The 14,008-nt window shown below is 32.6% G+C and overlaps 1 protein-coding gene across 1 annotated transcript; it reads right to left on the bottom strand.

The window, feature by feature from the left end:
* Positions 1–2,308: 2,308 nt before the first annotated feature.
* LOC131011028 (AT-hook motif nuclear-localized protein 27-like) lies at positions 2,309–4,333 on the bottom strand. The gene has a single exon (XM_057938763.1). The coding sequence runs from the start codon at positions 3,703–3,705 to the stop codon at positions 2,824–2,826; it is 882 nt and encodes a 293-aa protein (XP_057794746.1). The 5' UTR covers positions 3,706–4,333; the 3' UTR covers positions 2,309–2,823.
* Positions 4,334–14,008: the final 9,675 nt, after the last annotated feature.

Raw genomic sequence — 14,008 nt, 5'->3', positions numbered from 1 at the left:
TTTGGGATTCGAACCCAGGACCATAAATTCATCCAACAGGATGATGAATCAACCGTAGATCTTGATGATCTAAGGGCTGAAAATGATTCTTATTTTATATCTTAAGAAGTGTACTTATTTTAGCCCTATATATATATATATATATATATATATATTCCTCACAAATAACAAATAAAACCACTACAACCGTGACTATGAAATAGTATCAAAATTCGAAACAACAGCCAAACATGGTCAAAACAATTAATAGTTTGAAAGGAAAAGGACATAAAAACCAAGATAAAGAAATTTGTCTTCAAATCAATTAGTAGTTTGAAAGACGAGAGACATGAAAACCAAGATAAAGAAATTTGTCTGGATATCAACGAATGAGGAAAGGACCACATGCACAGCTCCAGCTTGAGATGATGTGATGAAAATTGAAGAGCAAGCTATCGATATATGGATTGGCTGGCCAATCATTATTAGCTCTTCACCTGCACAAACCACTTCCTCATCCATTGCAATTTCATGCATAGAAGTGTGTGCCACCCACGCCCACCCCTACCCCCACCCAATTTGCAGACGCATTCTCTCATTAGCATTATTCATGTTTTGCATGTCTCAACTAAACCAAACTTCACTTCAAAGTCAAGAGTTCTTAAAAAATGACTTTGCAGGCATGTAACTGTGAGACATGGCATTATGCATCCAACAAGCCATTCACCATCTATACAACAAGATATTTACCGCAGTAGGGAAAAAAAAGTTACTTGGAATAGAAGGCACTTCCCCATCTTCACTAATGCAATGTAAATAGCCAATAACAAAATATGCAAAGTCCCAACTCTTAAAGTTGCACAAAATTCTGGCAAATAGTGTAGATTTCAACACGATGGAAAGCATTAGAGTTAAATTATAGATAAATTAGTGCACGAGTTAGCATATATATGCAAATGCCAAACATTTTCCTCTAGTAATGTTAAAGATTTGAGATAAGAGGCTTGAATCACAGATCTAGTTTATTGCCACGAGTTCGTGTGGTCGGTCAACCGACCACAAGTTGAAGTTTGCCGCATGCCTACTGTCTTTGATGCAAATTTCACAAAGAAGACAAGAATTCAAGAACCAATCAAACAAAAATGTCACATAGTTGAGCATGTGGGGAAAAACCTGCAAATATGCTCTCATGAATATTTGTTTTCAGCAACTTGCCTACTTGCAGAATGTGGCCTATACACAGACAAAGCTCACCCATCTCACATAGGTGTGTGTGATTTTTCTTTTTTCAAGATCAATGAATCTCTAAATAGTTTCTCCTCTATGTGGCTTTTTAGGTTTTCCTATGGGGAAATGGGATTCTCTTCTTTTTCTGCCAAATTGGGGAATTTTCACACCCCCCCAATTTTCACTTTACTTGCAAATTGGAGCTATTTCACAAGGGTACCCACAAATTAGGATGGCATTGCTTTTCTTTATCAACTTCAGCCATCAAAAGCAAGAAGAGATACACATCAGTACATCACACTCACAAAGAAGAAAAGAAACATTTAAAAAGAATGTTGCCTTTCATTTTTAATTATCAAGTAACCATCTGCATTTTTTTGTCTATAATTTTTCCTATTCTAACTTGGAGCAAGTTTTACTTAGTCCAATCCAATGACAAGACGAGTAAATTAGTATATACTTGGTGTGTAAATCCTACATAGTTAACTGTCAAATGTAAGTATAAAGATATTAGTTATGCGATCAAACATAGACACAAAAGTAGGTTTAATCCCTTTAACTAAACATGATCTGGACATGGATTCTCCATTTTGGTAAAAAGGAAGCTATGGTTCATTCACTATAACCACAAAAATGGTGTGATCGATCACCCACTTAACCAGCTGAACTAACTTTCAACGAACTACACAAATCCAATTTAAGTACCTAAATTAAAGAAGATCACTACGTGTACATATATAGTCGCAATGCCTATCCATTAAAAGAACATGCCAAGTTTAAGTTCTCAGCAAGACTCAATACTCTACATTTAATCCATGAAGATACGACATCCTTGAAAACAACCTGGAATTGATGTAATTCAGCGCGCTAATTTCCACCTCTAACAATATTACTAGACCATTTTTGTACACCATGTTAGCCTCTAGAGTTGCATTAATCAGTTAGACACCATGATCTGATCTTATCTTCTAACTCATAATTCTGCATTACTACTTCTAAATCCTTGAAATCAAGGGTTTCAAGAAATTGAATAATTTCAAATTGCATATATATAGAGAAGACAGTAAGAATAAATCATGAATGATGAAAAAAGAAAAAATCATGGAGTTCAATCTGAGTAGGACATCATATTGGAATAGGAAGACAAGACATGCAAATGCAATTACCAATAATGTGATATATGATACATCAAATGTGCTACTGCCAAGAGCAAATTAGAATGTCCTAATAAACAAAGTGCGCACACTATAACTGCTACACAGGCTATAAATCATCAAAGCAATAGTCAAAGCTGTCCAAATAGTACTACAATCTAAGCATAGGGTGCAACCTACTGACCTTGCAGAAATGCTTCACATTCATCATGATCTGCTGCACTCCATCTCCCTTCATCTCTTCCATTTATAAAAAATCTCATCTCATAACACCTCTTTTTTGTTAATTTCCTCCCAATTTTCATCAAACTCTATACTATGTCACATACTAGTAAATTTCACAAACAAAAAACTGTTTTTTCCCCTCACATTTTGCCCAAACCTTCTCATTAATACCACATGAAATAAAGCTAACACAAAATAGTAATACATCTCAAGAAACGTTAATTAATTCCGCTGATCATCAAAATGGCGGCCTTCCCGCACCGCCGCTGCCGCTTCCGCCGCTGCCCCATCCAAAAAGCTCCGCCGAGAACGGATAATTACCGGGCGTCGGCGTTGCATTCCCCCCGCCTCCGCCGCCCGAGTTGAGAAACGAGCCATCGCCGCCACCGCCATCACCACCGCCACTCTCACCCATATGACCCCCTCGGCCTCCGCCGCCAGCCGTGACACCGGACGACTGCGACGCACTAGGCTGCGGCTGCGCGGCGGCGGGGGCGCCCCCCTCCTCCTCCTCCAGCGGCAGCCGCTCAAACACCGCATTCGCGAAGGACGCCGCCATCAACACCACCGGCCCCGACGCCACGAGCGGCGCCACCACGCTGCCCCCCACGACCTGGCCCTGCCCCCCAGATAAGAAAATCGAGAGCCCGCCCGCCCCCGGAGGCGCAGGCGGCGGCAGCACTGTCCCGGAGAGGGAGAGGATCTCGAAGCGGCCGTGCAGTGTCACCACGGCCCCCGGGGCCCCAGCCCCGGGCTGGCGGAGCGTGACGTTGGTGACGGTGCCGCCGCCGCTGAGCACGCAGACGCCCCTCCCGCGGCGGCGCGCGTAGACGGAGACGCTCTCGACGACGTCGGTTCCCGAGGAGACCTCGAGCACGTGGGAGCGCAGCGCATTGGGGCTGTCGCGCGTGACTATGATCGGCGGCTTGGGCTTGTTCTTGGAGCCAGGGGGCCGCCCCCGGGGGCGCCGGTTGGTGCCCCCGGAGCTGGTGGTGGCGGCGGTTTCCTGATCCTTATCCTGTGGGGATTCCTTGGAATCTGCTGAAGGCTCCATTTCTGAAGTAGGGTTTGTCAGAAGCTGATGAACGTAGCGAGATGAACCGGAGTCGTATCCCGCCATTCTCACACTTACATCTATCTTCTTCTTCTCTCTCGCTACAAATGAATTATTTCTTGTTTCCGGTAAATTTAGCAGGATATTTTGTACTAGTGTCTGACAAGAACGGGATTGAATTGAGGTAGAGAGAGAGAGAGAGAGGAAATATTTCTTGAGATCTACAGTAAGAATGGAGTACTATTGACCAGAATCCAAGAAGTGATTAGACATCCATATCTATATCTACCGGTTTATTATTACACACACAGAAAAAATATATATATATATATATATATATATATATATTAAATTACTATGAAATTCCACCTACTCAAACACAGCAACGTTGAACGCTTTCTTGTAGGAGTAATAATCTTTACTATCACACACAATAGTCATATATAGCTCCAATTTTTTCCACTACAACTTGTATGAGAGAGATTGACAAAAAGTTCAAACATATGTAATAATTTATATGATAATAAAACCCTTATTCAGGCAGACTTGGATGAAGTCTGGGCAAAGCAATATCAGAGGAGATACTTTGCGGTGAAGTGAGAGAAACCTAAAGAGAGAGAGGGGCGGTGGAGATCAGGTAGAAATACAAATACTATGAGAAGTGGGATAGAATTAATAAAAGGAGAAAAAGAAAGGAAGAAAGGTAGGAGAGGTGTAATATTATACTAGTATATAGAAGTTGAAGAAGAATGGAATATGGAATAAAATATCTACTGATACTTTTTATTATATGGGACTTTATTAATTATTACATGTAGGTATTCAGAGGCAGATCTAAATTTTTTTATTATGTGGGAGTTAATTAATTATAAATTTATAAATTCATATAAAAAATAAAAATTTATAAGTAAGCAACAATTTTAATACAATTACAATATTAATAAAATACGAGTATAAGTTAAACACAACAATTTCGTAGTTATATTTTTCTAATCTTCTTCATGATTTGATATCACTGCATGATATATAATTTCATTAATAATATTTACAAATATATCATTTCCACGTATAGTATTAAACAATCATTCAATAATTTGTCGTCGTCCATATATACCATTGCACAAAGCATTCTTGATGATCATCATTATTAAAAAACTCTTTTTACTATAGTAGTTACAATTATAACAAAGCCAATGACAATTTAACTATCAAATAAATCAACATAAAAACTTTATGTTTTCTTGTAGAAACCACCTCTGAGGCAAGATCTCTCATCCCTAATATCTATGACAACTTGTTATTTAATTGCTCATCAAAGGTAAAATTTTCAAGTCGACTTTCAAATTCATACATATAATAACTACTTCATAAAATTCAGATGAGTAAAAACTTTGCAAAGCGAAATTTCTTCTTGACATCAAATGTAGAAAATGAATCTCTGAAATTAAGACATGTCACGCATAAAAGTAATTATATATTGACTTCATCTAAATATAGATTTAACTCTAAAACTTGCATGTTTTTTTTTTTTTGAGCTCCCTAAAACTTGCATGTTAATCACATAATAATATAACCTAACTTTCATAATATGGGAAATTTGTTTGTTTTTTATACTTTTTTTTAAGGAATGTTTTTTATACCTTAACATACATTACATTGACAATAACACTTTGATTGGTTCATGCGTGATCCTCAATAGTTGCTTCATAAAATGTAACACAATAGCAAATTCAAAATGATTAATAACTTCCAACAAATAAATGGCTTTAATCCTTTGTGCATCATCATTGTCATTTTTTCCCAACATACACAAGAAGATAATTGATAGAAGAAAATAAATGCATCAAGTTGATGAGAGTATTGTAAACGAGAACACCAAAGGAGTATCTTCGGATGGCTTCATTGTCATTTATTGATTTAGTCCTCTATCGGTCTTAATTTCATTATTTGCAATATTTTCAATGATCTTATCTCTTTGGCTCTCTCGAAGCATATTTATATGGTTACAAGCATTGGCAAATTCAAGATTTGTTGATACGGGGCTGAATTTGTTAAAATATTATGGAGCCTGAAGGTACTTGCACAAGAGCGGTAGTCCTTGAACCAAACTTTTTGAGCAATTCGTATAATTCATTTTTTTAACCTAGGTAAAATTTTAAATGGACTTAGAATTAGAGTTCAGTCACTTATTAATTGTTATGATAAATAGTTGTTATTTTTCACTTATTCAACATGTAAGCACAAATATATGGAGCCGTCTTTATGCATTTTATAAGAATTTTTTTCCATTTTTTATAAAATAAATTAATTTTTATTATCAATAGCTTGTCATTTTATTTTAACTAGATGATTGACTCTAATTCAATGTTAAAAATTAGCTAAGTAAAGAAAATGAGATGAAAGTAATATAAATTTAATAAATTAATATAATAAATAATAAAATCTTAAACAATTGTGATCATTAATACACTACATTATGTGCTCTCTCATCTTATTATATATTTAAAATATCTCAAAATTTGTTGGGAGATTCAAACCCCCCTAGTCCCCTGTTGCCCCTACTTACAAGAAATTCCATTAATATTACATAAACATGTACCAGTATTGAAAAGGACACAACACTTGCATGCTTTTTTAGCAACGGCAAGAATTGTTAATTTTTACTTTGTTTAGTTAATCTTAAATATATTTTAAATCATCAAATATGAATTTATTAAAATACCCCTATGTTTTTTCATGAAATCCAGTGGAGCCGTCCCCTTTGGAAAAGCAGAAGAGGAGGAAGACGATAGCTTTGCTTTGCATTCATTTCTAGAGAGAGAGAGAGAGGCGGTGGAGAGTGTGCAGTGGTAAAATTAAGATGAAAAATGAAAAGCAGACAATTACTGAGACAAAATTTCTCGAATTACTCATCCTACAATCGAGTTTACTTCTTGCCTTTCTTTTACCGCTTTTTATCTGTTTTTTTTAATCAAGAAATAAATAAATGAAGGCGATTCATTTTACGAGAAAACACTTAGAATAACAAGAAAAAAACTTAAGAGTAGAATTCTCAAATACCCATGGTTCCCAAAATAGTTTCGAAATAGAAAATGATACGAATTTTAAGAAAAAATTATTAAGTGTATTAATAATAGAAAAAAGAATGTTATAATTAATATTAGAAATGAGGAAAATATGTTATAATTAGTATTAAGAATTGTGAAAAAATTGAAAGTAAAAATAAATAAAGCATTATTAGTGGTGGAGTAATGAAATATATAGAAAGTTATTTGGGGACGAAATGGTATACATTGATGTTCAAGTTAATGTTTTTTAAAGTTTGGATGGTTGTTGAATACTTCTCATGTTTCAAAGGGTACCAATCGCATCTTTTAGTTGATGTTTGAATGTGTTGTGGATAGCATAATTACAATATGAAAATAGTAAAATATAAATGAGAAATTATTGAAAATAAGCAAACTTTGCATGCATTTCACTTAATTAAAGCTCATGTACTTGTGAGTTTTAATTGAATTAATTCGGTCATTGATGTTAAATGAAGGAATTATAGTTTCCATTTCTTTAATTAACAAATGAGAAAGAAAGAAAGAAAAAGTGCGCGTTAGATACATGAGTTTTCATGTACCTATGTAGAATTAATATTAATTATTAATACATGCAAAGAAAAAAGAAAAAATTAAAAAATACGATTGGTTTTCTTTCCTTTAGTTATTAATTATCTCGATATCTTGTTTGTGTATCATCACTTCGTAAAACTAGTAGTAACTAATTGTTCGCATGTGTAAACCAGCTCCATTTAGAATAAGCAACCCTTTTTTCAATTTCAAATTAGAATATAGGTAAATATTATTTTATGTCCCATCGTTATATTAAATTGTTAAATACTATATTTTAATTTTATGATATTATCAAATTAATATTAAATTTAAAATTTTGATAATATCATAAATTTGGGATATTTACCCTCAGAAAACCTACTAGTCTTGATTCTTGAACTTGTTTTACAGAAGACATTTAGCAAAAGTCCCTTATAAATATTGCAACGAAATTTTACATCGGAAAGCACTTATGAATTCATCTGAATATAATAATTTCCTAATTTCTCCTTAGTTATTGTTGAGGTCAAGACATGATTATGGAGCTGGAAGCAGGTGTACAAACTGCTCATCTTTTCTTCCGACTTTAAAAGATGGTTTCACGCAGCTATGCTTGCTGGGTGACTGTCACTGGGAGTTCTTTATCTCTTTTCTTGTATTCTTCTTTTTTCTTCGCTACTTCTGCTACCTTGATCTATTAATATCAACCTTTTCCTGATCAAAAAAAAAAAAAAATCCTCCTTAGTTATATTTGTATGGGGATTGAAAAATAAATAAAAGAAAGTTGTAGGTGGAAGATTGATGGTCAAGAGTCAAAGCGTAAAGAAGCATGTGTTGTGTAATGTGTGTGTGTCGGGTTATTGGAACTTGCCCATTCCCATCTATTCCTGCATTTTAACCTTATCTCTTTTCATTTTTTGGATTTTCCCATGCACCATTAATACCAATCAATCAATCCATCCAAACAAAAACAATAAATCTATGCAGATCTATGCAAACAAAAATCACCTCTTTCTTTTTTTACGATGTACTCCATCTTTTTTGTTTGTGCGGTATATGTGTTGAATGTCGCGAATTTACACTGCTCATAATAATGATATCATTTTCACGTTGTGCACGATATGAATTTAAAATAAATAAATAATGGATAATAATAAATAGTAGTGAATATTATAGTGAGTGGAGCTTGGGTTCCACTATTATTGTGAGTAAAAATTTGTGAACCCTACTTTTATAAATGAAAGTGTAACAATATCACTGACGGAGGGAGTATTATTTTCTAATACAAAAATTTTAAAATATATAATTAATAAATAAAATAAATTAATAAAAATTATTTAAATATTAAATATATAGAGAAAATATATAAATAAAAATAAAATATTTATAATAAAACATCACATTTGTAATAAAACGGAGGGAGTTCTATTTTGTCAAATTCTCATTGAATCTCGCGTGGGGTTAGATGGAATGCTATTGCTATTAGGATAAATATTACTCTCTCCAACTCAACCTAATAGTTTTATTTCTTTTCAGCATGAGGATTAAGAAACTTGTTTTTTGATAGAAAAATAGCGTGATCCACTTTATTTTAGTCATTCAACTACACTCCTAAAATAAGAACAAGATTATTTTAGTGAGACGTCCCAAAAAGGAAAACAAGACTATTAGAGTAGGGCAGAGGGAGTACTATATTAAACTCCAATTATATTCATTTTATCAAAAATGTTTTGAATATAAAAAATATTTTTAAAAATCTCAAATTATTAAATTTGTATAAAAAATTTCATGCATCCATTTTTCTTATCTTCGGAATTATGACGTGGCTCGTTGGATGCCAATGTATAATTTATATTTCATTGTTTTGAATGGTATGATATAAAATGACGTTTTTTTTTGTGTCATGTCATTTAAAAAAATTAAGTCGACGTTAGATAAATTGACATTCAACATGATTTGATTCAAAATAACATGGTACAAAATGACGTCATTTTTAAAATTAAACCGACGTTAGATAAATAGACTTCGTTTTTTGTCATATTATTTAAAACAATAAAATAGAAATTATACAATGATATTTGGCGAGTCTTGTCATGATTCCGGAGATAAGAAAATATACGCGAGATATTTTTGATACAAATTTAATAATTCAAGATTTTAAAAATACTTTTTATAATTCAAAATATTTTTAATAAAATAGATATAATTTGGAGTTTTATATGGTATTTACCGTCTGTTTATAAAAATACATCTAAATTATGTAAAATCTAATCTCTATATTACAATGAACGCGATCACGACTATTTTAAATATATATACGAATACACAAACAAATTCTTGATTCGCACTATTATAAACGATTCCTATATAAATTACAAATATTATACGTACGTATTACATATTTACACTAATATAATTTATCACGATACTATGTCATCATGTTCTTAAAAATGAGAGAGAAAATAAGGTATGTATTTAATTACTTTCCCCCAAATTGGAAACAAAATTCAGAAATACCCCACAAAATGTCCCCAAACAGCCCCCACCCACACAAATACTGACCACCGCCACCCCACCAACCAACTACTATCAAATTAATTTCTGCCCACTAATTTCTTAAATTCTCATATCAGGTGTACCCACCAAGCATATAAACCACTATTTCCCCATTTTCTTTATATCATTCAATAACACACGTGTGTGTACGTGTGTGTGTAAATTATAGATATTGTGTATAGAAACTAAGAGCAATATATAGGTGTCCATACTCTATTCTTTTTTCATTATTATTTCAGTTGACATCAATGTGGAAACTATAAACTAATTGGTATATGCTACTTCAATTCTTTCACTAAAATAGTATCGACAGTTCACTTATTTAAATAATTCATGATTTTTAAAGTTTCAGCTCAATCATAAGTCCGATTTTCGTCACTGAAAATTAAGTTTAAAGACGTAATTATTAAAACTTTGATATTTTTTTAATTTATTTTTTTTAGATTGAGACATTAGAAGCCTAAAAGGTCAATAAGTTAGATATTAAAACACAATTTTTGGTGTTATTATAGTTGAAGGAATTATTCAAAGTATATTTTTAAATTGGATAAGAAGAACAATGAAGATTGAACCTTAATTTTTTTATACATGAGTGATTTCAGTATTTGGCCGTTCACCAAAAGTACATGGTCGATCCCTCATAAAAAAAGAGTACATGGTCGAAGTACACTGAATCTTATTAAATTTTTTCGAAATTAAATAATATTAAATGAATTATTGTTGTGGTCCGCATAGTTAATTGCTAAAAAAGTACTCCCTCCGTCCACGAAATGAGTACTCATATTTCCTTTTTCGCCCGTCCACGAAATGAGTACCCATTTCCCTTTTTGGCAAGTGTACCCCACACATCTCTTTAATTAATACACTAAAAAAGTGGGACCCTTAAACTATTCACACTACACTCCATACATTTCTTAAAACCCGTGCCGTCCACAAATGGGTACTCATTTCGTGGACGGATGGAGTATATGTTTTTTACAAAGCAAATTGGCGCACATTTTTATGATCGACTTTAACTGCCGAACCATAACTTCCACGTCAGCTAGTTTCAACTACTCCCTCCGTCCCGCTCCAAATGTCCCCTTACTTTTGAGTACGGAGATTAAAAAATGTGTATAAAGTAGATAAAGCGAATTAGTGAAAATTGTTTAAATGTTAAGTATAAAGAGAGTGTGTATTGCTAAAAAAAGTACGAGACATTTAAAGTGGGACACCTTATTATGAAAAGTTGGACATTTGGAGCGGAACGGAAGGAGTATTTTTTATGCAAATAATCATATTAAATCAATGACGTGGAAAATCGATATGCATGCATCTTTCCTTTTTCTTGATGGAAAAAAAAAAAACAAAGATTGTTTCTTGATGTGGGAAAAGTAGAGGGGACAGCACACTGAAAATGAGCAACCAAAATGGTGTTGTATCCATAAGTGGAATGGTACTATGGAAAAACATTTTTTACAACTAATGTAGAAAGACTGAAAGAGTGGTAGAGAAATTAAATTTATATGGGCCCAAATAATGTCTCGAATTGGAAGTACTAGGGTTTAGGGATGTCAATTCTAGTCTGCAGGGCCGACCATGATATTTCGAAGGTCTTAGGCGAAATGGAAAAAGAGGGTCTCCCTAGAAAATAAAGCTTCAAAAAATTTATAACAAACTTGAGATAGTTGTACAACTATAATATTAATTATAAACTAAAATAAATCTTAAAACAATGATCAAATAATTATAAAAATAAATTAAATCTTCTAGCATTTTGAAAGCAAAATCATCAATAATCTCTTCAAGACCAAGCTTTAATTTTCTAATAACTCATGTTTAATGCATAAAATCGCTAATTCATTTAAGTACATTTTTTGAGACATAGTAGAAGGCAAATATAATTTTATCAATTTTAGTTTTGAATTTTTTTTTTGCTGAAGCTACAATAACTGGTATAGTTACAATATTCTATATGCAATAGAAACATTAGGGAATCAATCCGAAGTTTTAACAAATTCAAGAACTTCACAAAGCAACTTTATTTTAGTTGATAAACACATTTGTAGAACTTGCAATTCAGAAAATAGAGAGTTGTTAGATATATTTTTTTTAAAATAAGATTAATATTAATGGACTTATATTGTTATTTTGGGGCCTCCTAAATTTAGGGGGCCTTAGGCCCTTGCCCCTAGGGCTCAATGGAAGGGCCGACAGTTCGAAACTCATAGGCTACTTCAAATAGACCGACAACTTGAGAGTTAGGGCTGAAAATTTTCATTTCGATAAAATTTTAGTTTGAATAGTCTGTAATCGAAATACCGGATAACCAGCAACCTTATAGGGTTGACCCAAAAATAGCCCAAGCCCTACAGGATTGACTCGAAAATAATGTGTTTACCTGATTATATGAAAATTTTCTGATTATTTGATTTTTCAACTTCACTACTTTGCTTCTGAAAGTTAATTAGTATAATAAAAAAATTCAAAAGTTTATGAAATGTATTTTGATTCAATACTTATCATTCCACTTCATTGTGTTTTTAATCTAATACTTAACATAAATATTTATATGTAAAAATTTAAAAATTAATAATCATTTAAGAAAAATGTATGTATCTCTATTTCTCTAGGAGTTGCATATTAGTTGCTTATTATATAAATCGATGTTAGAATATCACTTATTTATGTGTGTATTTATTTTTTCCGAGGTCAACTAACTCAAAGGGCTAGCCCAAAACTTAAATATTTGAGGTTAAGGTTGAAAACTTATAACCCAAAAAAAATTCAATTTAAATAATTCGCAGCAATCCGTATAATCTCCAATCCGGTGGTTTAGTTTGATTAACATTCCTACTAGAATTAAATACTTGTGAAGCACGAGTAGGAATGATAGTAAGATATTAATCTAAGGGAGATTCTCCATGTTGCAAGAGATAACTTCCTTTTAGTGTGAATCATGTGTATAAGGAGGTCAACTTAGCTGCGCATAGGCTAGCTAAATTGATCACGAGTGGTAGTTTGGAGTTTGTTGTTGGATTAAAGATTTCCTTAGTTGACTTAGAGATATTATTGCTGATGATTTATTTTAATATAAGCTCATATCTTCCGTTTAAAAAAAAAAAAGATGTAGAAAATTTTATACTCTTATACCGATAATCATCGAAAGGAATACAATGTGTATGCAAAATGGCACTAGCATGAAAAATTGAATAATTAAGAGTAAATTTAATAATTTGACATCGTTTAAAATTTTGAAATCAAACATTTAGTCAGGAATAAGTTTTACACTAGTAATTTTGGGATAAATTATATTCGTGAGTGGATATATGCAATTTTTATATTAAATCTATTTATAAACACTTACTATTTTTGCAATATGTATAACATAATATAGTAATTCCTCCAGGTTACCTTTGGCAAGGTTTTTAATAAGATGTGAATAGAGTTAATAGTGGAGTAATGATCTCACTTTAAATGTGAGTGGAATGGTGTGAACCCTACTATTAAAAATAAATATAGCATTTTTTTATGAACGAACGAAAAAATAAATTGTGGCATAAATTTTGTGGACAGATGGAGTATTATCTCCGAAGGATCAATATAAATTATTTACATAATAATGAATCTTCAATACGTACACGTTTTATGAAGAATATTAATATAAATGTGTGTGTATTGGTCTAGTGGTAGAAGGTTAATATCAAGGCCTGAAGTCTTGGATTTGAGGCCTTCGTCACGCAGTCACTAAATTTGTTTTATCTATTTATGTAATTTATGAAAAAAAGTATTAATATAAATACTAAGCAAATAGAGCATAAATCGAAAGAAAATTGAACGGCGCTTACTCACTCGATGGTCTTTTTTGGGAAATGATTTAGCAAGTTGTATACAATAAGGCAATTGATGGCATTGGCATCACATCACCAAAAATGTTAGGCCTACCACATTCCCACTCGGGGGGTCCATCATTTTGCCCATTTTGAGTGATGGTCATTCACATTCATCCATACTCATTTAGGAAAACACCAACTTCTCTCGACTCAAGGGACCCCACCCACATCAACTATCTCATCCATAGACATTTGTTACTTTGATACCAAATTCAAAATGAACTCTTACACGACTACACGAGTACACAAACAAATTTTATTTAAAAAATATTTATTTTGAAGGATTAATTTTAATAGATAAAAAATAATAAATTAATTTTTTATTTATTTTGATGGATTGAA

Source organism: Salvia miltiorrhiza, chromosome 2 (genome assembly GCF_028751815.1).
Source record: "Salvia miltiorrhiza cultivar Shanhuang (shh) chromosome 2, IMPLAD_Smil_shh, whole genome shotgun sequence".
Lineage (NCBI taxonomy): Eukaryota > Viridiplantae > Streptophyta > Magnoliopsida > Lamiales > Lamiaceae > Salvia > Salvia miltiorrhiza.
This window is presented reverse-complemented; position numbering and strand designations above follow the sequence as displayed.